Below are 24603 nucleotides of genomic sequence, written 5' to 3'. Positions count from 1 at the left end.
GATGACACTAGGCAAAAAACTAAAAAGTTAACTCCTCCTCAGTAGTATATACCCACCTCCCGGCAGGAAACTATTCAGTTTTTGCTTAGTGTCGCAGGAAGATAGACACGGGGCTTTTTGTTCCAGCCCCACTCTTTTCCTTTTCTGTTTTTCCACAATCGTCGTTTTTTCCTTCTAATATCTCCTTTTCACTTTACAGCAAACAAGCTTTTAGAGAGGGCAACAGAGTGTATCGGTCACTCTGCTTTCGTACATGGAGATCGAGGTCAACAGAGTGTATGGATTGCTCTGCTTTCCCACATGGAGACCAAGGGCAACAGAGTGTATCGGTCACTCTGCTTTCCCAGAGATCGAGGGCAACAGAGTGTCACTCTGCTTTCCCTCAAAGAGACCGTGACCACAGATGATGGACAAAAAGGTCACCGGTCATCTCTAAGGTCAGAATTGCAAGATCTTTAACCCTAACGTGTCGGCGTTCAGAGTCTGGACAATCAGCAATATGATCTTTGCCACACACTTCATTCCGTTCGTCCACCATAGTGAATGGGCCATGCGGCTGAAGGTGGAGAGACATGGAGACAAGGAAGCAGCTCTGTGAAGACAAGGTAGGACCTGGTCTCTCTGTATCCGGGGTTCCAGGGCACCTCCGCTTAATTCAATATATATTTGTCACTTACAGCGCACATGGGGTTAACACTTAGTCCGTAGTGTATCTTCTTTTCCACATGTACACTGCTCACTCAGCAGTACACCTCCCTCGCAGCCATCTTTCTTGCTACATGTACAGCAGCTCTCAGGTTTCACTGTGTAGGATACACCCCAACAGCCATCTTCCTTGCCACATGTATGATGCTTACAGCTTCACTCTGTACAACACCCCCCTCTGCAGACAAAGTTTTTCAATTGATATTAAAGTGAGACATGCCGCTGTCTTTCCCTCAAGGATCTTGGGGAAGGGGACCGGTAACGCCCCCGAAACGCGCGTCGGATTTGGACATTTCTCAGCTCACCCTGTGTGGTGAAGATTTACCTGGTGGCTTCTCCCCCTCGTGGAATTATTCAGCTGTGTACGAGGTGAACGCCCAGGCTACCACTGGAAAAGCAGGAAAAGCTGCATGTTCGTTTAAACCACATTACCCTGGAAGCCAGCACTATCTAGTGCTCTGTCGGCTCTGCTCCGCTTGATCTGGGAGTGCAAATTGGGGACTCCTGCACTGAAACGACTCCAAACATACAGGAGGAAAAAGTATCGTGCAGTCTACGGGGGTTTGATGCCTGAGACTGATCGCAGGTAAAACCTTATTGGGACACTTTGATGAGCCGGTGCTCTACCGCATCACTGCTAAGTTCCTTTTTTGGAGTGCGGTTATTTCAAATATACCTAAGGGCACCTGGAACATTGAAATATATGTTCATATTATAATCCCCTATTTAAAACCTTTTGCTAATGGACTGGCAAAAAATTCTCTAGGATTTTTATCTGAAAAATTGTGTTGCAGCGACATTATTAACTGGCACTGAATGATATATATCTTTAAATATCAATTGATATACTGCAATTGATTAAACGGTCGTTTCTGAAACCGGCCGGGACATTGCGACCAGTCATCTGGTATCTGATTGCTGCGCTATCTTTCAGTCTGTTTCAATTATTTTGGTTTATATTTTAGTATATATTTGGTTGTATGCTTATGTGTATTGTGTTGAACAATTTTATTGTCTAAAGCCTGCTTTACACGCTACAAGATATCTTACGATGTGTCGGCGGGGTCACGTCGTAAGTGACGCACATCCGGCATCGTAAGGTATGTTGTAGCGTGTGACAGCGACGTGCAATTGCGATTGAACGAAAAACCGTTCATCGCATGCACGTCGTTCATTCATGACGAATGGAACGTCAGATTGTTCATCGTACCCGGGGTAGCGCACATCGCAGTGTGTGACACCCCGGGAACGATGAACAGATCTCACCTGCCTCCTGCAGCTCCCGGCCCACAATGCGGAAGGAAGGAGGTGGGCGGGATGTTTACGTCCCGCTCAGCTCCGCCCCTCCGCTTCTATTGGCCGGCTGCCGCTTGACGTCGATGTGACGCCAAATGTCCCTCCCACTCCAGGAAGTGGACGTTCGCCGTCCACATCGAGGTCGTATGGAAGGTAAGTATGTGTGACGGGGGATAATCGTTTGTGCGGCACGTTCAACAAATTGAACGTGCTGCACATACGATGGGGGCGTTGCAAATCGCATACGATATCGTATGCGAAATTGCAACGTGTAAAGCAGGCTTTAAACAAGGATAGCAATAAAATAAAAATAAACTTAAACCCTCTATCAGCGCTGGTTTGTTGGGGATTTTTTAATTAAAAAATCTCATGTAAATTTCATTATCAGATGGAGCCTTTCTAAAGGATTATTATGATAAACAAATAGAATCCTTAACCAAATCGGCCTTTGAAGCAACAGGAACAGCCCTATGTCCAGCGTTTGCTTCAGCTTGGGTTTCTAAACCTATTTGTGTATGGTCTAAACACCTAGGTGAGGCCATTAATAATAGTACGCCTCCAGAAGAACTTACAAGCCTAGCTACCCAGATAACGTATGCAGCAAAATATCTACTTTCAGCTTCTTTAGATATTGCCAACTGTTCAGCAGCTGCAGCAGCCAATATGATAGCAATCCACAGAATTCTATGGCTTTAATTATGGAATGCAGATACCTCATCTAAAAAAGCCATCACAAGTTTGCCCTTTCTCGGAGGTTGTCTATTCGGAAATCGTTTAGATCAAATAATTGCAGACGCCACAGGAGGAAAAAGTACTTTTCTTCCTCAAAAAAGATTTAGATCCAAGACCAATAAATTCAACCACGCATGACAAACAACAAAAGATCTCAATCTAGTTGGCCAACTTCGTTTTTGTGTTCAGGGACATTTGGATTTCAGAGGTTGGCAATTCATTGATCCAAGAAATTGTTGCCACGGGATACAAAATAGAATTCGATTCCATACCAAAACATCGATTCTTAGTATCCCGACCACCAAAAGCAAAAGCCCTCGTACAGGGGTTTTATGCAGCTATTTCCAATCTACAAAGAACAGGAGTCATCGTCCTTGAACCTTTTAGAAGAACGTTTTTCACGTTTTTATTCCAACCTATTCGTAGTCCCGAAAAAAGATGGAGCCGTGCGACCCATTCTAGATCTCAAACAACTCAACCAGTCAGTAAAACTACGCCATTTCAAGATAGAGTCTCTTCGAGCAGTTATCTCATGAAATTTATGATGTGCTCAATAGATATTCAAGATGCATATCTACACATTCCAATCTATCAAGGACACCAAAGGTTTCTTCGGTTCGCAGTAGATCAAGCTCACTATCAGTTCACAGCGCTACCCTTCGGTCTCACAACTGCTCCCTGATTCTTTACCAAAGTCATGACAGCGACTCTGGCCATTCTTCGTACAAGAGAAGTCATAGTCATTCCCTACCTAGACGACATTCTGATAAAAACGCCATCTCAACAAGAATGTCTACAAAGTCTACACATTACAGTTCAGACTCTGTCAGGCTTAGAATGGATAATCAACAAAAAGAAATCGTCCCTAATTCCAAAACAACGCCTGACATTTCTTTGCATTCTATTTGACACAATTCAAGCAAAGGTGTTCCTGACGGATCACAAAAGACTTGCCTTACAACAGGATATTCACCTAATCATTCGGTCCAAGTCTGTTTCAGTACGTACTTGCATGAAGACATTACGGAAGATGGTAGCGGCTTTCAAAGCAGTAGGTTTCAGCCAGTTTCACAGCAGATATCTACAGCTAGCCATTATATCTCAATGGAACAAATCAATGACCACACTGGATCTACCAATGCAGTTACAGCCTCAAGTTCAACAGTCCCTGACATGGTGGTTACAGTCCCCACTCATACTACAAGGACAGTCATTTATTCCAGTTCATTGGTTAGTGATTACAACAGATGCCAGTCTAATAAGATGGGGAGCAGTCTTTCAAAACCTTACAGTTCAGGGTCGTTGGAAAACTCACGAAACCTCTCTTTCGATCAACATATTAAAGATCCGAGCCATATATCTAGCTCTTCTTCACTGACAGTTTCTTCTGTTAAACCGACGAATTTCCATTCAGTCGGACAATGCCACAGCAGTTGCATACATAAATCACCAAGGGGGCACCAGGAGCCTGAAGGTAATGTCAGAAGTGTGAAAAATATTAAGATGGGCAGAGAATCATGTTCCACAGATATCAGCAATTCACATCCCACGCGTGGACAACTCAGCAGAGAGGGCTTGGCATCCGGAGAATGGTCACTACACCCCGAAGTCTTTCACATAAAATGGTAACGGTGGAACATGCCAGACGTAGATCTAATGGCATCCAGAAAGAACAACAAAATTCCTTCCTTCGTCTCCAGAAGCAGAGATCCTCTAGCAATTTCGTCAGACGGATTAGCAATATCGTGGGCACAGTTCACTCTACCGTACCTGTTTCCTCCTCTGCCACTCATTCCCAGACTAGTAAAGAAGATCAAGGCAGAGAAAGTACCAGTGATTCTAATAACTCCAGATTGGCCAAACAGATCTTGGTACGCCGAAGTAATAAACATGTTAGCAGACGCTCCGTTCCGTTTAAACTTCCAGACCATCAAGACTTACTATCACACGGTCTGATCTTCCACCACAATTCACTCTTCCTTAATTTAACGGCATGGCTGTTAAAACCGCCATTTTAAGAGTTAGGCCTATCTGATTCAGTTATTCAAACAAACCATGATTAATGCTAGGAGACCTTCCACATCAAAAATTTATCACTGGACATGGAAAGCGTTTTTTCAATGGTGTGAGTTGAACACTGTTTTTCAACTACCATTCAAGCTGCTGAATGTCTTAGCTTTTCTATAGACTGGATTAAACCTTGGACTCAGTCTCAGTTCTCTCAAAGGACAAATTTCTGCTCTTTCAATTTTGTTCCAAAACAACACAGCCTCTATCTCTCAGGTACGAACTTTTTTACAGGGAGTGGCCCATGTTAAGCCTCCTTATCATCACCCAGTCGAACCATGGGATCTTAATCATGTTCTCAATGTTCTACCAGACACACCTGTCGAGTCTATTCTGTCGTCAAAATTGCTTCACCTATCATGGAAAGTCACATTTTTAGTAGCTATTACGTCTATACGTAGAGTTTCCAAACTCGCTGTTCTCGCCTGTCGTCCACCGTACCCAAATATTCATCAAGATAAAATAGTATTGCGACTGGTGCCTTCCTTTCTTCCCAAAGTCGTTTCTTCCTTCCATCTAAATGAAGAAATCGTTCTTCCCTCATTTTATCCTGCTCCTATTCATCCCATGGAAATAGTACTACATAAACTCGACCTAGTCAGAGCAATTCAGTTATCTTTCCAGAACAAAGGATTTCAGAACAAAGGATTTCAGACAATCGGATTCACTTTTTGTCATTCCCAATGGACATAGGAAAGGTTTCCCCGCTTCTAAATCCACTATAGCCAGATGGACACGTTCCTCAATTATAGAAGCGTACAGAATTAAAGAACAAATACCTGCTTCAGGAGTAAAAGCTCACTCTACACGTGCAGTTGGAGCATCCTGGGCAGTACAACATCAAGCTTCCCCTTTACAAATCTACAAAACAGCTACCTGGGCTTCTCTACACACTTTTTCAAAATTTTACAAAGTCAACACATTCATCTGAAGATGCAGTTTTAGGTAGAAAAGTACTGCGAGCAGCAGTTAACGTCAAATAGTTGAGAATTATATAGTCAACTTCTACCCACCCTATAGAACTGCTTTAGAACGTCCCACAGTCTCCTGTGTCCCCCAATGAAGCGATAGAGAAATAAAGATTTTGTGTTCTCACCGTAAAATCTTTTTCTTTGAGCCTTCATTGGGGGACACAGCTCCCACCCTTATAGATAGTTAGCTCTTTCTTACCACACTATGTTTATTACTACTGCTTTATCAGTAACTGAATAGTTTCCTGCCGGTAGGTGGCTATATACTACTGAGGAGGAGTTAACTTTTTAGTTTTTTGCCTAGTGTCACCTCCTAGTGGCAGCAGCATATACCCACAGTCTCCTGTGACCCCCAATGAAGGCTCAGAGAAAAAGATTTTACGGTGAGTACACAATCTTTATTTTCCGTGAAAACAAAACTGTACAAATATATTCATATAATCGGTATCGCCGCATCTGGAACACCCCAAATTATGAAAATGTCATGTTATGTATTCCATAAGTTGAACACAGTAAAAAAAAATAATAAAAATAAAAGACAAAAATAGCGCTTTTCATCATATTTGCACCTAAATGTTTTTTAAAAAGTAATCAAAAAGTCATATGTATAAAAAAAAATCATCAATGAAAATATCAAATTAAACTGCAAAACAAGCCCTCGTGGCTCTTTCAGTAAAACTCAGAATATGGTGAAGCAAAAATAAGTTAATTTTTGTAAACATTGTTTTAATGCGCATAAGTAGTGAAATAATAAAAAAGTCTACAGAAATCTCATATTGTTATTAATAGTGCTAGGCGGATTGTCAGATACCTAAGATCGGCGGGTCCAGCCAAGTTTAAAAAAAAAATTTAAAAAAAACCCCTGGTTCAAGCCAAGAATTGATCTTGGATACCTGGCCGGACGCCGGTCACCATATACGTCTATCCCCATATACGTCTATGGGGATTCGAATCAGGCACTTAAAAATGTTGGTAGAAGGGATATAGGGATTAGAGCAGACGCTTTACACTTACAAGTCTCTGCGGCTGTAACGCTACTTCCGAGGCTGCTCATTATCCTTCATACATATTCACTTCTTCCCCCGCCCACTGGTAGTCCCCATGTCACTGATTGGTTGTAGTCATACCGCGCCCCCACCCTGTATGACAGTGTGTCCGACTGCTTTCAATCAGAGGCGCTGTCTGTTCATCTCTATTGGTGTAAAAATAAATAAATGAAAAAAAATGGTATAGATTATGATGCACAGCACAGATAAAGCATACGGCTACAGACTGCAGCACCCAAGTGCCTATGTTGGCTGTGTGTCAAAATAAGAAGGACCTGATGCAGCTCTTTTAGTTATTTAAATAAATAATTTCAAAAATGTCATGTGCTTTCCCCCAATTTTGATAGCCAGACATGATAAAGCCGACAGCTGGGGGCTGGTATGGTCAGGCTGGGGAGACCCATGCTTATTGAGCCCCCACAGGCCAAAAGTAGCAGCCTACAGGAGCCCAGGCTTGTTGCACTCATTAGATGCAACAATCTCGGAACTTTACCTGGCTTATCCCAATTGCCCTGGTGCGGTGGCAATCGGGGAAATAAGGGGTTTATAACAGCTCACAGCTGCCACTAAGCCCTAAATTAGTAATGGGAGGAGTCTGAGACTCCCCCAATACTAATTTGTAAGTGAAAAGAAATAAACATAAGCACCCAAAAAAATCCTTTTTTGAAATAAAATACACAAAAAACACACTCTTTCACCCCTTTATTAACCCACCAAACACCCAGGTCTGATGTAATCCACACGAGTTACCACTACAATTCCAGCTCTGCTAAAGTAAAGACTAAAGTAAAATTTTAACATAAAAACCCTGTTTTTCATTTTCTCATCCCAGTCTTATATAATTCTGTGATGCAATTTGTGGGTTATAAATGCTCACCACACCACTGGGTTTTAGTTTGCCAAGTGGGGTCACTTGTGGGGATGGGAGGTTTCTGATTTGTTGGTACCTAAGGGGCTCTGCAAATGCAACACGATGTACAATATGTGCATTACAAAAATGAAATAGCGTTCTTTCCTTTCCGGGCCCTGTTAAGTGACTTAACAACAGTTTTTGTCTACATATGGGTAATGGGGGACCATCACATTTGGCAGAAATTGTATATCAAATTATACAGTCCATTTTTTTCCTATTACCCCTTGTGAAAATTACAACTTTGAGGCTGTGAAGCAGATATGGGTTCAAAGTGCTCAATACATCCCTAGATACATTCCTTGAGGGGTCTAGTTTCCAATATGGTGTCACTTGTTGGGGTTTCTCTTGTTTTGGCATGTCAAGTACTCTACAAATGCGACATGGCGTCCACAATCTGATTCAGTCAAATTTGCACTTCAATAAACAAATAATGGTCTTTACTTTCCAAGCCCTTCCATGAGCCCAAACAGTAGTTTTTGACCACATACGGCATATTGCCAAGTTACATACAAATTGTGTAATACATTTTAGGGTCCATTTGCTCTTATTCCAATCCAAAAAGAGAGAAAGCCACGGCACAATCCATCCAATATTCCAAAGTGCTTTATTTACTTCATTTGGTGCAGGTAAAAGAGCGGGGAAAGAGTCAGGTGCAGGCCCTCAGTGGACAACAGCCATTTCACACCTCCTTGTGCTTCAACGGGTCCAATGCAGCACAAGGAGGTGCGAAACGGTCTCTCTTTTTGGACTGGATTTGGACTTTCTCCTACTCTGACCACGAGCACCCATGACCATTTCCTTGGACGTATGACCTGGAGCTAGCCTACCTCTTTCCAGTATATAGGTATTGTGCGGTTGTTGCAAAACCGATTCTGCGTATCATTTGCCTTTTCCTCTTACTTCATGTGAAAATAAAAAATTTATAGTTAAAGCTAGTGATGGGCGATCCTGATCTGTAAAGATTGGGGATCATACCGATTACATAGTGATCGTGTGCACGATCCTGATCACGAGCTTTTCTGCAAAGCTCGTGTTACAGATCAGGTGCAGATCGGGTCCACGGCTGTTAAAAGAAAACATTATTAAAAATCATTCTGATCATATACTTACAGGTCCCATGACGCGTCCTGCAGACTGTCTCCCGGCCGCTTCTGCCTCCACGTCCGATCATTGCTGTGCCGCCCGATATCTAACACTGGACTTAGGCGGGCTTTGCACACTACGACATCGCAGCCCGATGCTGCGATGTCGAGTGCGATAGTGCCCGCCCCCGTCGCAGCAGCGATATGTGGTGATAGCTGGCGTAGCGAAAGTTATCGCTACGCCAGCTTCACACACACACTCACCTGCCGTGCGACGTCCCTGTGGCCGGCGACCCGCCTCCTTGTTAAGGGGGCGGGTCGTGCGGCGTCACTGCGACGTCACACGGCAGGCGGCCAATCAGAGCGGAGGGGCGGAGATGAGCAGGATGTAAACATCCTGCCCACCTCCTTCCTTCCGCATATCCTACGGAAGCCGCAGTGAGGCCGGTAGGAGACGTTCCTCGCTCCTGCGACTTCACACACAGCGATGTGTGCAGCCGCAGGAGCGAGGAACAACATCGGACCGTCGCGTCAGCGTAATCATGGATTACGCCGACGCTGCACCGATGATACGATTACGACGCTTTTGCGCTCGTTAATCGTATCATCTAGGCTTTACACACTGCGATGTCGCATGCGATGCCGGAAGTGCGTCATTTTCAATTTGACCCCACCGACATCGCACCTGCGATGTCGCAGTGTGCAAAGTGCCCCTTACAGGACCTTCATAACCATGTGACCAGTCTGGTGTGAATGTTGTACAGACATTGGCTTACAGACTGGCCACATGACTATGACGTCATCAAAGGTTCTCTTAACTTCCAGGGGTATTAGCTGCACTGCTTGTCACTTTGCAGTCATTGGCTGTTTTCGCCGTGTTCGCGGTGACGTCAGGGTTCACCTGAGTCCATGGCTCATGGACTCAATTGAACTTTGACTGTCACTGTGCGAGTGTCATATCGCATTATCGCGCACAATCTCTTGACAGCATCGTGTCATCTGCATGTGTGTTCATGCAGCTTAGATGCTTCTGTCCTGAGATCAGTCTGTGCGGGGTGATGCAATGCGAGACACAAGTCCAATCACTGTCAGCCTGCTTCATCGCTTTGTACAGAGCGATGTAGCAGTGCTGACATGGCTCTCCCTGCTTCTCAATATGTAGAGCCGCTTGTCTTTACAGAGTAATGAAGCAGAGTTGACAATGCTCTCCTTGTAGATTACGTTGAACTAAGGATTGTTTTTATAATAAAGATGGCGTCGTTAAATGTTTTTTTTGTTTTATTTCTAATAAAAAAAAATTCTCAGTGTTGTGGTTTTTTTTTTTACTGTTTACTAGAAATTCATGGTGGCCATGTCTAATTTGGTAAGGCACCATGAATTTCGGGCTTAGTACCACCTGAGATTACAAAGTTGGTATTAACCCCTTATTACCCAGTGAGCCACCCGGCACCAGGGCTGCTGAATGAGCCGGGTAAAGCACCTGGAAATGGCGCTAAGAAACAATGCACCATTTCCAGGGGAGTCTTCAGGCTGCCAAGAATCCCAGCCCCCAGGTGCCTGGCTTTACCTGACTGGCGATCAAAATACAGTATGAGCCCATGCATTTTTTTATTTTTTTTTAAGTATTTAAAAAATAATTAAAAACAAATGCGTGGGCTCCTGCTGGATTCATAATGTCAGGCCAAGTTTGACCCGGCCATTAAGAATCTCCAATATAGGCTTAAAAAAGACACCACACAGAGAAAAACTACTTTATTAGAAATAAATACACAGACACACTTAGAGACTCCATCTTTATTACTCCCTCTCACTCCTCCACTATCCTGGTCTTCTGTCTTCTTCAACTTATGCAGCTCTGCTATATCAGAAGGCACGGGGGAAGGAATAACGCTTCTGCTCCCCGTGGTGTCTAATCACTCAATGAGTGAGCAGAGACTGCGAGTTGGTAAGCGGTGACATCACCACTGCCACCATTGCCATAGTCACCCAACGAGCGAATTACTATACCAACGGTGATCTCCGATCACCTGATTCCCAGCGCCGCTATTCACCGGCTATGATATTACAGTGTGTGGCAACCAATTCATGCATGTGGGATGACTCTGTAAAGAGTGGCAACATGCAGGGAGGGGGAGGTAAGCATGTGCTCGATCATCTCGCCGGTACTAGGAGGTCGCCGAGTATCTGGAGTACTGATATGCTAGGGCGAGCACCGAGTAGCGGCAAGCATGATCCATATCCACTGACATTGCAGGACTTTGCATGACATCATAGTCATGTGACCAGTCTGTAGCCAATGAGATAATACAACATTCACACCTGACTGGTCACATGGCTATGACGTGACGGAAGGTCCTTTAGTCATTCTAGTTACCGGGGGCACAGCAATGATCGGACGCAGAAGCTGCCGAGAGACAGAATCTGCAGGATGCATCGTGGGACCTGTAAGTATAATGACAATGTTTATTAGTAACTATATTCTTTATTTTACAGCCCCCTCCTGCCCCATTCCATAACTGTAAAGTCCAAGATCGGTGAACGGACGCAAGATCGTGTTATCTCGATCCTGATCTCGATCTTTACAAAATGATTGGGCGAGTCTCCCGGATCCCAACCATCGAGGGGATCGCCTATCGCTAGTTAAAGCATTATAGTGGAAAAAAATTTAATTTTTTATTTCTCTTTGTCTTAATTTCTGTGTAGCACCTGAAAGGTTAACAAATTTTCTAACAGCAGTTTAGAATAATTTGAAGGGTGCAGCTTTTAAAATGGTGCAACTTCTGGGGGGTTTCCGAAATAAAGGTCCTTCAAAACCAAATGAGCCAGTAAAATATAAGATTTATAAATTTTCTTGAGAAATTGCTGCTAAATTTTCCACCAGGTATATCCTTGTTACATTGAGGTATTACATCCTTTATGATAGCGTCATAATTGCTATACCTCTTGGTTGAAGTAATACATGGGATTTTCTTACATATGTGGTTCAGCAAGTTTTCCTTTTTACATTTATTTGCTTTCTTGTATCTAGTAGATCATACATTTTATTTCTTTGTCGCTCCATTGGGAGACCCAGACAATTGGGTGTATAGCTTCTGCCTCCGGAGGCCACACAAAGTATTACACTCAAAAGTGTAACCCCTCCCCTCTGCCTATACACCCTCCCGTGCATCACGGGCTCCTCAGTTTTATGCTTTGTGTGGAAGGAGGCACACATCCACTCACACATATCCATTTTAGTCAGCAGCAGCTGCTGATTGTATCGGTTGGAAGAAAAGAGGGCCCCCACGGGGCCCCCGGCATGCTCCCTTCTCACCCCACTAAGTCGGCGGTGCTGTTAAGGTTGAGGTACCCATTGCGGGTACGACGGCCGGAGCCTCATGCCGTGTTTCCTTCTCCATCCCTTAGGGCTCTGGTAGAAGTGGGATCCGAAGCGGTCATCCAAGTTCTGGGACCGTGCTCCCTCTGCAGCCCCTGAGGGAATCTGCTGGACAGGAGCTTATCTATGCTCAGGGACAGGGCCCTGCATCCACGAGGTACTCTGTGTCCCCATGGGGACTGTGTATGAAGCGCCTGGTTCCCGGACGCCGCAACTGGCTGCTGAATTGTGAAGACCGGGGACTACCGCGCCGACCGCGCCTGCTTGTCGGCCGCGGTATTAAATTTAGTCCCCGGCTTCATCGCGGCCTAGTGGCAAAACTCCCGCCCCCGGGCCTGTCTATCAGAGATAGGGGCGGGACAGCCGACCTGACGTCGGATGTGAGGGCCGGGGCATCCTGTATACTCCCTCCCCCCTCACTGATCACTGTGGGGACCCCAGATTCCCGCACTTTTCCTAACGCCGCCCACGGCTTCACTCCTCCCCTGAGAGCTCCGGCAGCCATTTTTCGGACATTCTGCCGGTGGAGAATCACAGAGAACAGCTCTGCAGCTCTGGGAGACCAAGGCAGGGAATCTGGAGCACACACACCCCGCTTTTTTAGCGGTCGGTAAGCCGCACCGGTCACTCGGTGTTGGTCCCCCTGGGTGCCGGTATAGATACGTATATATATACTTATTTCTGTTCGGCCGGGCTGTATACCCTTTTTCTATATACCCTCTGTGATCACGGTCCTAGGACACAACAGCATGTCGTCCACAAGGAGCAAGGGCACTAAAGCACAGGGTTTTTTTGCGACATGTACCTCTTGTAGGGCTATGTTACCTGCGGGTTCCACCTACCCTCACTGTGAGCAATGCTCGGCCCCTGTTACGCTTGCTCAGCCGGAGCCTCGGTCACTTGTGGGCCCCTCGGCTCAGGCAGACCCCCCTGCTTCCACTGTCCAGGTGGCAGCGACAGAGTTTGCAGTTTTTGCTGAAAAGCTCTCAGAGTCACTCTCACAATCCATGGCTCAGTCTATGGACAAATGGTCTGCCAAGTTGCTAGAAGCCCTGCAGTCCAGACCGGTCCTTACACAGGCCCCGGACCCTGTTAGATCGGCGCCTCCAGGTCCCTCTCGGTCCACCCCGGCCGGGGTGGGCCCTAGGTCTCACGTGGAGGACTCCTCCACGGACCACAGTCCCAGACCAGCTAAGCGGGCTCGCTTGGAATCTTCCCCGACTTCCTCACGCTGCTCGGGTTCCCAGCTTGAGGACTCTCTGGAGGACGAGGCGGAGGTTGCAGCTCAGGGCTCGGACCCTGATGTTGCTCTCAATCTTGATACACCTGAAGGGGACGCCTTAGTAAACGATCTTATCTCATCCATCAATCAGGTGTTGGATCTATCTCCCCCGCCTCCACCTATAGAGGAGTCGGCCTCTCAGCAGGAGAAACACCAGTTTCGGTTTCCCAAACGTACACGGAGTGCATTTTTTGATCACTCTAACTTCAGGGATGCCATCCAGAAGCCCAGAGCGGTTCCGGACAAGCGCTTTACTAAGCGCCTTACTGACACACGTTAGCCCTTCCCCGCTGACGTAGTTAAGGGTTGGGCTCAATGTCCCAAGGTGGATCCCCCAGTCTCCAGATTGGCGGCTAGATCTGTGGTTTCGGTTGCAGATGGCTCATCACTAAAAGATGCCACTGACAGGCAGATAGAACTCCTGGTGAAATCCATCTATGAGGCCACGGGAGCGTCTTTTGCCCCGGCTTTTGCAGCCGTGTGGGCACTCCAAGCTATCTCAGCTTGTCTGGCTGAGATTAATGCGGTCACACGTACGTCTGCCCCGCAGGTTGCATCTTTAACCTCTCAGGCGTCGGCGTTTTCTTCCTACGCCATGAACGCAGTCCTAGACTCTGCTAGCCGTACAGCGGTGGCATCCGCTAATTCTGTTGCAGTCCACAGGGCCATGTGGCTGCGCGAATGGAAGGCAGACTCGGCTTCCAAGAGGTTCTTAACCGGTTTGCCGTTTTCTGGCGAGAGATTGTTTGGCGAACGATTGGATGAGATTATTAAGGAATCCAAGGGAAAGGACTCCTCCTTACCCCAGTCCAAACCCAAGAGACCTCAGCAACGAAAAATACAATCGAGGTTTCGGTCCTTTCGTCCCTCCGCCAAGCCACAGTCCTCTTCGTCCAATAGACAGGACAAAGGCCAGAGGAACTCCTATGCGTGGCGGTCTAAGTCACGCCCCCAAAAGACCGCCGGAGGCACTGCCCCCAAGGCGGCCTCCTCATGACTCACGGCATCCCCGAACCGCATCCTCGGTCGGTGGCAGGCTCTCCCGCTTTCGCGACGCCTGGTGGCCACATGTTCAAGACCGATGGGTGAGAGACATCCTGTCTCACGGTTACAGGATAGAGTTCAGCTCTCGTCCTCCGACTCGTTTCTTCAGAACCTCCTCGCCCCCCGCGCGGGCAGACGCACTTTTTCAAGCAGTGGACGCTCTGAAAAAAGGAGTTGTGACCCCCGTTCCCACTCAGGAACAGGGTCGCGGTTTTTACTCCAACTTATTCGTGGTGCCAAAGAAAGACGGATCATTCCGTCCCGTTCTGGACCTCAAATTGCTCAACAAACACGTGAGCACCAGACGATTCCGGATGGAATCTCTCCGCTCGGTCATCGCCTCGATGTCACAAGGAGACTTCCTCGCATCGATCGACATCAAGGATGCTTATCTCCATGTGCCGATCGCACCAGAACATCAACGCTTTTTGCGTTTCGCCATCGGGGACGAACACCTTCAGTTCGTGGCAGCCCCACGGGTTTTCACCAAAGTCATGGCATCCGTTGTGGCGGTCCTGCATTCTCAGGGGCACTTGGTGATTCCCTACTTAGACGATCTCCTAGTCAGGGCACCTTCTCGGGTGGCGTGTCAACACAGCCTTACCGTCGCTCTGGAGACCCTCCAGCAGTTCGGGTGGCTCATCAACTTCCCAAAATCCAAGTTGACACCGACCCAATCTCTGACTTATCTAGGGATGGAGTTTCATACACAGTCAGCGGTAGTCAAGCTACCGCTAGACAAACAGCTGTCACTGCAGGCAGGGGTGCAATCTCTGATTCAGACTCAGTCACACCCCTTGAGACGCCTTATGCACTTCCTGGGGAAGATGGTGGCAGCGATGGAAGCAGTGCCTTTCGCGCAATTCCATCTGCGCCCGCTCCAGTGGGACATTCTCCACAAATGGGACAGGAGGTCGAACTCTCTCGACAGGAACGTCTCTCTTTCCCTTGCAACCAAGACGTCTCTTCAGTGGTGGCTTCTTCCCACTTCTCTATCACAGGGAAAATCCTTCCTGCCCCCAACCTGGGCTGTGGTCACCACGGACGCGAGCCTGTCAGGGTGGGGAGCGGTGTTCCTCCATCACAGGGCTCAGGGAACCTGGACTCCGATAGAGTCTTCCCTTCAGATCAATGTCCTGGAGATAAGGGCAGTGTATCTGGCCCTATTGGCTTTCCAGCAGTTGCTGGAGGGCAGGCAGATCCGTATCCAGTCGGACAACGCCACTGCCGTCGCATACATCAACCACCAAGGCGGCACGCGGAGTCGTCAAGCCTTCCAAGAAGTCCGGCGAATTCTGCAGTGGGTGGAAGCCACAGCATCCACCATCTCCGCAGTTCACATACCGGGCGTAGAAAACTGGGAAGCAGATTTTCTCAGTCGTCAGGGCATGGATGCGGGGGAATGGTCCCTGCACCCAGAAGTGTTTCGAGAGATCTGTCGCCGCTGGGGAACGCCGGACGTCGATCTCATGGCGTCATGGCACAACAACAAGGTCCGGGCCTTCATGGCACGGTCTCAAGATCACAGAGCTCTGGCGGCGGACGCATTAGTTCAGGATTGGTCGCAGTTTCGACTGCCTTATGTATTTCCTCCTCTGGCGATGCTGCCCAGAGTACTACGCAAGATCAGGTCCGACTGCCGTCGCGCCATTCTGGTCGCTCCAGATTGGCCGAGGCGGTCATGGTACCCGGATCTGTGGCATCTCACGGTGGGCCAGCCGTGGGCGCTGCCAGACCGCCCAGACTTGCTGTCGCAAGGGCCGTTTTTTCATCTGAATTCTGCGGCCCTCAACCTGACTGTGTGGCCATTGAGTCCTGGCTCCTAGCGTCTTCAGGGTTGTCTCAGGATGTCATTGCCACTATGAGACAGGCCAGGAAACCGACGTCCGCCAAAATCTATTACAGGTCTTGGCGGATTTTCTTGTCCTGGTGTTCTGATAAAGGTTTTACTCCCTGGCCTTTTGCCTTACCCACTTTTCTTTCCTTCCTTCAATCCGGAATGGATAAGGGGTTGTCACTTAGTTCTCTCAAAGGACAAGTATCGGCACTCTCAATACTCTTTCAAAAGCGCCTGGCCAAGCTTCCGCAGGTCCGCACGTTCCTGCAGGGAGTTTGCCACATAGTCCCACCTTACAAGCGCCTGCTTGAACCCTGGGACCTTAACAGGGTGCTAACGGCTCTTCAGAAACCGCCTTTTGAGCCGCTGCGGGATGTCTCCTTATCACGTCTTTCGCAGAAAGTGGCATTTCTAGTAGCAGTTACTTCACTCCGTAGAGTGTCGAAGCTTGCAGCGCTGTCATGCAAAGCCCCCTTCCTGGTTTTTCACCAGGATAAGGTGGTTCTCCGTCCTGTTCCGGAATTTCTCCCTAAGGTGGTATCGCCTTTTCATCTCAATCAGGATATCACCTTACCTTCATTTTGCCCTAATCCAATTCACCGCTTTGAAAAGGATTTGCACTCATTAGATCTAGTGAGAGCACTCCGATTCTACGTGTCTCGCACAGCGCCCCTGCGCCGTTCAAATGCGCTCTTTGTCCTTGTGGCGGGTCAGCGTAAGGGTTCGCAGGCTTCCAGGTCAACCTTGGCTCGGTGGATCAAGGAACCGATTCTTGAAGCTTACCGTTCTTCGGGGCTTCCGATTCCTTTGGGGCTGAAAGCCCATTCTACCAGAGCCGTGGGGGCATCCTGGGCATTGCGGCACCAGGCAACGGCTCTACAAGTGTGTCAGGCAGCTACGTGGTCTAGTATGCACACTTTCACAAAGCACTATCAAGTGCATGCCTATGCTTCGGCAGATGCCAGTCTAGGTAGGCAAGTCCTTCAGGCGGCGGTGGCCCACCTGTAAGAGGGAGTCGTGTCGGCTCTTGTTATCGAGGTATTCTTTTACCCACCCAGGGACTGCTTTTGGACGTCCCAATTGTCTGGGTCTCCCAATGGAGCGACAAAGAAGAAGGGAATTTTGTTTACTTACCGTAAATTCCTTTTCTTCTAGCTCCTATTGGGAGACCCAGCACCCGCCCCTGTTCCCTTCGGGCTAGTTGTTCTTTTGTGCACACATGTTGTTCATGTTCAATTGTTTCATGGTTTTCAGTTCTCCGAACATCCTTCGGATTGAATTTACCTTAAACCAATTTATAAGTTTCCTCCTTCCTGCTTTTGCACCAAAACTGAGGAGCCCATGATGCACGGGAGGGTGTATAGGCAGAGGGGAGGGGTTACACTTTTGAGTGTAATACTTTGTGTGGCCTCCGGAGGCAGAAGCTATACACCCAATTGTCTGGGTCTCCCAATAGGAGCTAGAAGAAAAGGAATTTACGGTAAGTAAACAAAATTCCCTTCTTTCTTCATGTGAGATGGTTATATATCAGTGCGCTGGTGGAATTTGTTGTAATGTTTTATTTTAGAATGGCAGAAAACCCCATAAAGTGATTTCCATTTTGGAAATTATTCCCGTCAGTGATTTAATCTGGGGGCTTGTTTTTTGTGGAATGAGTAGAAGTTTTATTGTTATCATTTTTGTTTGCATAACATTTTTGGTGGCTTTTTATTCCAATATTTGGAAGACAGAATGATAAAACAGTTGAACACCATGCTCTACTGGTTCATGCCATGAGGTCTTCTATTAGACTGTGAACTGTCATTGTCTTAGTGAATAATTCCATTTCACTACATAACTTATTTCTATGGATATTTTGAGTGCAAATTTTAAAAATAAAAATTTCAGGGACATTTTCTTTCAAAAATAATAATTTATTTTATTCCCAGCAGATGACTGCACCAGGAGATCAGAGGGACAACTCACATCTTCAATTGTTAAATCAATTTTATCATGTGTGATCTCAAGGTCATCTGAAGTTAATGACATTACTCCAGATATCCCATTATCCCTTCACAGTGAATGTGAATCAGTTGATCCTTTGGAACAGGTCCTATGCTCTGACGATATACAGACTGCAAAGAAGCCAATTTCACATTCAGAATATGAAAATTATTCCCTTGAAACATCTTTTGTTAACCATCAAAAAATTAACACAGAGGATAATAGATTTTCTTGTTCCAAATGTGGAAAATATTTTAACCGAAAAACAAATCTTGTTAGGCATGAGAGAATTCATACTGGCGAAAAGCCATATTCATGTGCAGAATGTGGGAAATGTTTTGCATATAAATTATTTCTTGATATACACCAGAGAAGTCACACAGGGGAGAAACCATATTTATGTTCAGAATGTGGGAACTGTTTTTCAAATAAATCAGCTCTTATTACACACCAGAGAAGTCATACAGGGGAGAAACCTTATTATTGTTCAGAATGTGGGAAATATTTTGCCAAAAAGAATAATCTTGTTAGACACCAGAGAACTCACACAGGGGAGAAGCCATATTCATGTTCAGAGTGTGGGAAATGTTTTGCCACAAGTACTAATCTTGTTAGTCACCAGAGAACTCACACAGGGGAGAAGCCATATTCATGTTCAGAGTGTGGGAAATGTTGGGCACATCAATCAGCACTTATCATACACCAGAGAATTCACAAAGGTGAGAAGCCATATTCATGTTCAGTATGTGGGAAATGTTGGTCAGATAAATCAAGTCTTGGTTTACACAAGAAAACTCACTCAGATGAGAGGCCTTTTTCCTGTTCAGAATGTGGGAAAGGTTTTAAACAAAAAGGCCACTTAGTTAAACATAAAAAATCCCACATGGTGAGTAGCCTTTATGATTCCACTCACCCACATAGCTCTCCACAGACCTGCAATACCCTATACCTCATCCCTCAACTCTCTGTCATCCTACCAGCCCCCTCTCTTCCACAAACGATATTGGACTAATGGGTGCCTTACACGCTTCGACATCGCTAGCATTGCTAGCATTGTTGCGAGCGATAGCATCCGCCCCCGTCGTTCGTGCGACATTTGGTGCTCGCTGCCGTAGCGAACATTATCGCTACGGCAGCGTCACACACACATACCTGGTCAGCGACGTCGCTGTGACCGCCGAACAATCCCTGCCTCAAGGGGAAGTGCGTTCGGCGTCATAGCAACGATACTGCGGCGTTACTGAGCGGCCGGCCAATAGAAGCGTAAGGGCGGAGATGAGCGGGACGTAACATCCCGCCCACCTCCTTCCTTCCTCATTGCCGGCGCCCACAGATAAGGTGAGATTCCTCGTTCCTGCGGTGTCACACATAGCGATGTGTGCTGCCGCAGGAACGATGAACAACATCGTACCTGTAGCAGCAACGATATTTGAGAACTGGACAGCGTGTCAACGAGCAATGATAAAGTGAGTATTTTTGCTCGTTACCAGTCGCTCGTATGTTTCACACGCAATGACGTCGCTAACGAGGCCGGATGTCCGTCACGAATTCCGTGACCCCCAACGACATCGCGTTAGCGATGTCACTGGGTGTAAAGCGGCCTAAACATCTTCCATAATCCGAACTTCAAACCTCCATCTCCAAGACTTTTCTTGTGCTTTTTTTTACCTCAGTATTTGTAGCCAAAACAAGGAGTGGAACAGTCGTAGGAAAAGTATAATAGAAACATGAGCATCACTTCTGCATTTTGTCACCTACTCCTGGTTTTGCCTTACAAATACTGTGGTAAAAAAACTCACCAAATATTCAATGTGTACAAGTGGCCTTTTAGTAGGAAAATATGGTATATTAGAATACAAAATATATGCAGTTACAAATACAGTGAAGGAAATAATTATTTGATCCCTTGCTGATTTTGTAAGTTTGCTCACTGACAAAGACATGATCAGTCTATAATTTTAAGGGTAGGTTAATTTTAACAGTGAAAGATAGAATATCCAAAATAAAATCCAGAAAATCACATTGTGTAAATTATATAAATTTATTTGCATTTTGAAGAGAAAAGTAAGTATTTGATCCCCTACCAACCCTTAAGAGTTCTGGCTCCTACAGACCACTTAGATGCTCCTAATCAGCTCTTTACTTGCATTAAAGACAGCTGTCTTAAATTGTTACTTGTATAAAAGACTCCTGTCTGTAGACTCAATTAATCAGTCAGACTCTAACCTCTACAACATGGGCAAGACCAAAGAGTTTTCTAAGGCTGTCAGGGACCTGCACAAAGTTGGAATGGGCTACAAAACCATAGGAAAGATGCTGGGTGAGACAGAGACTACTATTGGTGCAATGGAAGAAATACAAAATGAGTGTTAATCGACATCGATCTGGGGCACCATACAAAATCTCACCTTGTGGGGTATCCAGGATCATGAGGAATGTGAGAGATCAGCTTAAAACTACACAGGTGGAACTTGTTAATGATCTCAAGGCAGCTGGGATCATTGTCCCCAAGAAAACCATTGGTAACACATTACGCCGTAATGGATTAAAATCCTGCAGTGCCCGCAAAGTCCCACTGCTCAGGCTGGTTTCACACATCTGCCTTTTCTCCACTTTGTCGGATCCGGTGCGCTCCCGTACAGTGTATACAGTACAGTGGCCACGCAACAAGCTCCTGTCACATGCTGTCATGTGACCAGAGCATGTGACCAGGAAGTTGCAGCGCGGCAATTGTAATGTATACACTGTATGGGAGCGCGCCGGATGTGTGAAACCAGCCTCAAGAAGGCACATGTGCAGGCCCACCTGAAGTTTGCAAATGAACACCAGGATGATTCTGAGAGTGATTGGGAGATGGTGCTGTGGTCAGATGAGACAAAAATTGAGCTCTTTGGAATTATCTCAACTCTCTGTGTTTGGAGGAAGAGAAATGCTGCCTATGACCCAGAGAACACTATCCCCCACTGTTATGCATGGAGGTGGAAAGATTATGTTTTGTGGGTGTTTCTCTGCTAAAGGCACAGGACTACTTCACCGCCTCAATGGGACAATGGATGGAGCCATGTACCGTAAAATCCTGAGTGACAATCTACTTCCCTCCGCCAGGACATTAAAAATGAGTCATGGCTGGGTCTTCCAGCACGACAATAATAATAATAATAATAATTTTATTCATTTATATAGCGCTATTAATTCCACAGCGCTTTACATACATAAACAACACTGTCCCCATTGGGCCTCACAATCTAGAGTCCCTATCTGTATGTCTTTTGAAGTGTGGGAGGAAACCGGAGTACCCGGAGGAAACCCACACAAACACGGGGAGAACATACAAACTCCTTGCAGATGTTGTCCTTGGTGGGATTTGAACCCAGGTCCCCAGCGCTGCAAGACTGCAGTGCTAACCACTGAGCCACTGTGCCGCCACCCAATATTTACAACAAAGAAAGGAGTTTCTCAAAAAGAAGCACATTAAGGACATGGAGTGGCCAAGCCAGTCTTCAGACCTTAATCCCATAGAAAACATATGGAGGAGCTGAAGCTCTGAGTTGCCAAGCGACAGCCTCAAAATCTTAATGATTTAGAGATGATCTGCAAAGAGGAGTGGACCAAACATGTGACATGTGTGAAAACCTTATCATCAACCACAAAAACCGTCTGACTGCTGTGCTTGTCAATAAGGGTTTTGCCATCAAGTACTAAGTCTTGTTTGCCAGAGGCATCAAATAGTTATTTCTCTCTGCAAAATGCAAATAAATGTATATAATTTATACAATGTAATTTTCTTTATTTTGGATATTCCATCTCATTGTTAACATTAACCTACCCTTAACCCCTTCACCCCCGGGCAATTTTCCATTTTTCCAGTTGTTTGGGGGTTTTTTTGCTCCCCTTCTTCTGAGAGCTGTAACTTTTTTTTTCTGTCAATCTTGCCATATGAGGGCTTATTGTTTGTGGGACGAGTTCTACTTTTACATCAAACAATACTTTTTACCATATAATATACTGGAAAACGGCAAAAAAATTCCAGGTGCAAAAAAATTGCAAAAAAGTGCAATTGCAGGATTATTTTTGGGATAGTTTATTCACAGTGTTCACTGATGTGTCAGTGTGATGTCTCAGGTCGGTACATGTTTGTATATGGAGAGAAAGTATGCTTATTTCTTGATTGGTACATGTTTGTAGACACCAAACATGTATAGGTTTACTTTTATCTAAGAAGTTAAAAAAAAATTCAGAAGTTTGTCCAAAAAAAGGCGCACTTTTTCCACCATTTACCGTGATCCGTAGCGTTCTCATTTTTCGGGATCTACGGCTCAGTGACTGCTTATTTTTTTGCGTCTTGAGCTGACAATTTTAACGGTACCATTTTACGCAGAAGCGCCGTTTTGATCGCCTATTATTGCATTTTGTGCAAAATTTGTGGCGACCAACAAACGTAATTTTGGCGTTTGTAATTTTTTTGCCGCTATGCCATTTACCGATCAGATTAATTGATTTTATATTTTGATAGATTGGGCATTTCTGAACACAGCAATACCAAATATGTGTATATATTTTTAACCCTTTAATTTTCAACCGGGCAAATGAGAGGTGATTTGAACATTTAAAGTTTTTTTTAATTTTTAAAACTTTTTTTTTTTCTTTTTTTTTTATTTTACTAGTCCACTTAGGGGACTATAGCGATCAGCAGTCTGATCACTTATTCTTTCTTGTAGATGACAGCAGCATTGCTCTGATCTGCACAAAAGCAGCTCTCCTCTCACACACTGCCCTCTACCGGCTGTAAGAGTAACTGACTCCCGATAGGTACAAGATCACAAAACCCTGTGCTACCATGGCAACCATCGGATCCACGTGATCACATCACGTGACTTTCGATGGCCCTGGGTAAGTGAATGCTGCTTATTCAGCTGACGTGAAGCAATCGCTGCTGGCGGCAGCAGGCAGGAATTAATCTGACACGATCCATGACGTACCCAATACGTCATGTGTCGTGAAGAGGTTAAAATTATAGACTGATCTTGTCTTTGTCAGTGGGCAAACTTACAAAATTAGCAAGGGATCAAATAATTATTTCTTTCACGGTATCTTTCATCCAAAAAGCAATATACAATGTGCAGAGAGTACTTCACATTATTATACTTTCATATACATAACTATATGGACAAATATTACAACCTTGGCCCCCCCCAAAAAAATACCCAAAATGTCCTTCTCCCTCTTCTTCCTCAGTCCCAATCTCAGTGATCTGCCATTAATTACAGTCACTTTTTTTGCGCACAATCTTCATGTCTGAACAATGTTTGTAACTTCTCTATACGACAATAATAAACATGTTCACATTATAGATGGCTCCTCCTTACATAGATTTCAGAAGATTTTATCTGTTAAGTCAGAATTTCTCAGAGGGACATATTGTAATTGTGATTATTTATGCTTCCTTCATTTCTAGATATTCATATGGGGGGTTGTTTTAAGTTGGATTTTTTTTTGTACTTTCTTTACAAATTCTTCAATAAAACAATTATTTGATTAAAAAAACATCTTCATATTACAAATTGCTGCTTAAAAATATGAATATTTTTATAAGAACAACTTTAAAAATTATATTTACTAGGATACCTTTTTGACATTATATAGGGCTTCACGGCACGTCCTTGATGGGGGAGGGGGTGGGGGCTGGCCGGATGTCCTGGGGGGGGATCTCCTCTTCTGGGGTGCTATCTCCGTATCTGGGACCTGGGCGGTCCGTAGCCCTTGGGGTCCACTCTGAGGGTAATAAGCTACCTTAAAGTTCCTATTGTGAAATAAGCTACATTTATCCTTAAAGTAAGGGGAGCTTATATTGGAAGCAATTTGCAATCTTTAAAGGTTTATATATTGTACTATAATATGTGTTTTTTTCCTGGTTCTGTATTATGTAAAATAGACTAAATTCATTAAAATTAGTTTTTGACATAGTGGCGGGGGGGGGGAAGGGGGAGGCGGAGGGGCTGACTCACCTTCGGTTTCCTTTAACCCTTCTGGTGCTAATGGCAGTTCAATGTCATTTGTCCAATGCACACCCTTTAAATAGGGTATTGTACCCTGTCTATTTGTTCTGTCTTCTCTCTTTCTTTTTCTTGTTTCTAATAATTTTTCCTGGTTATTCTTTTTTTTGCCCCCACCCATCATGCTCAGGCTGGTCTGATGTTGACAGTGATCCCCCTTCTTTTGTCATCCCTAACCATGGCTGACTTAAAATTTTGTTCCTTTAATGTAAAAGG

General features: G+C 45.4%; 1 protein-coding gene across 2 annotated transcripts in view; it reads left to right on the top strand.

Annotated features, from left to right (window-relative positions):
• The window catches only part of LOC142312222 (uncharacterized), a 51104-nt gene extending 27289 nt beyond the window's left edge, over nucleotides 1-23815 (top strand). For both annotated transcript variants that reach the window (XM_075351129.1, XM_075351131.1), the window contains one exon: nucleotides 18283-23815. In XM_075351129.1, the coding sequence (XP_075207244.1) occupies nucleotides 18283-19346 (1064 nt within the window). In that variant the 3' untranslated portion in view covers nucleotides 19347-23815. The remainder of the gene's footprint in view (nucleotides 1-18282) is intronic.
• Nucleotides 23816-24603: the final 788 nt, after the last annotated feature.

This window comes from Anomaloglossus baeobatrachus, chromosome 5, assembly GCF_048569485.1.
Source record: "Anomaloglossus baeobatrachus isolate aAnoBae1 chromosome 5, aAnoBae1.hap1, whole genome shotgun sequence".
Lineage (NCBI taxonomy): Eukaryota > Metazoa > Chordata > Amphibia > Anura > Aromobatidae > Anomaloglossus > Anomaloglossus baeobatrachus.
The sequence above is the reverse complement of the archived record's forward strand: the minus strand, read 5'-3'. Positions and strand labels throughout refer to the sequence as shown.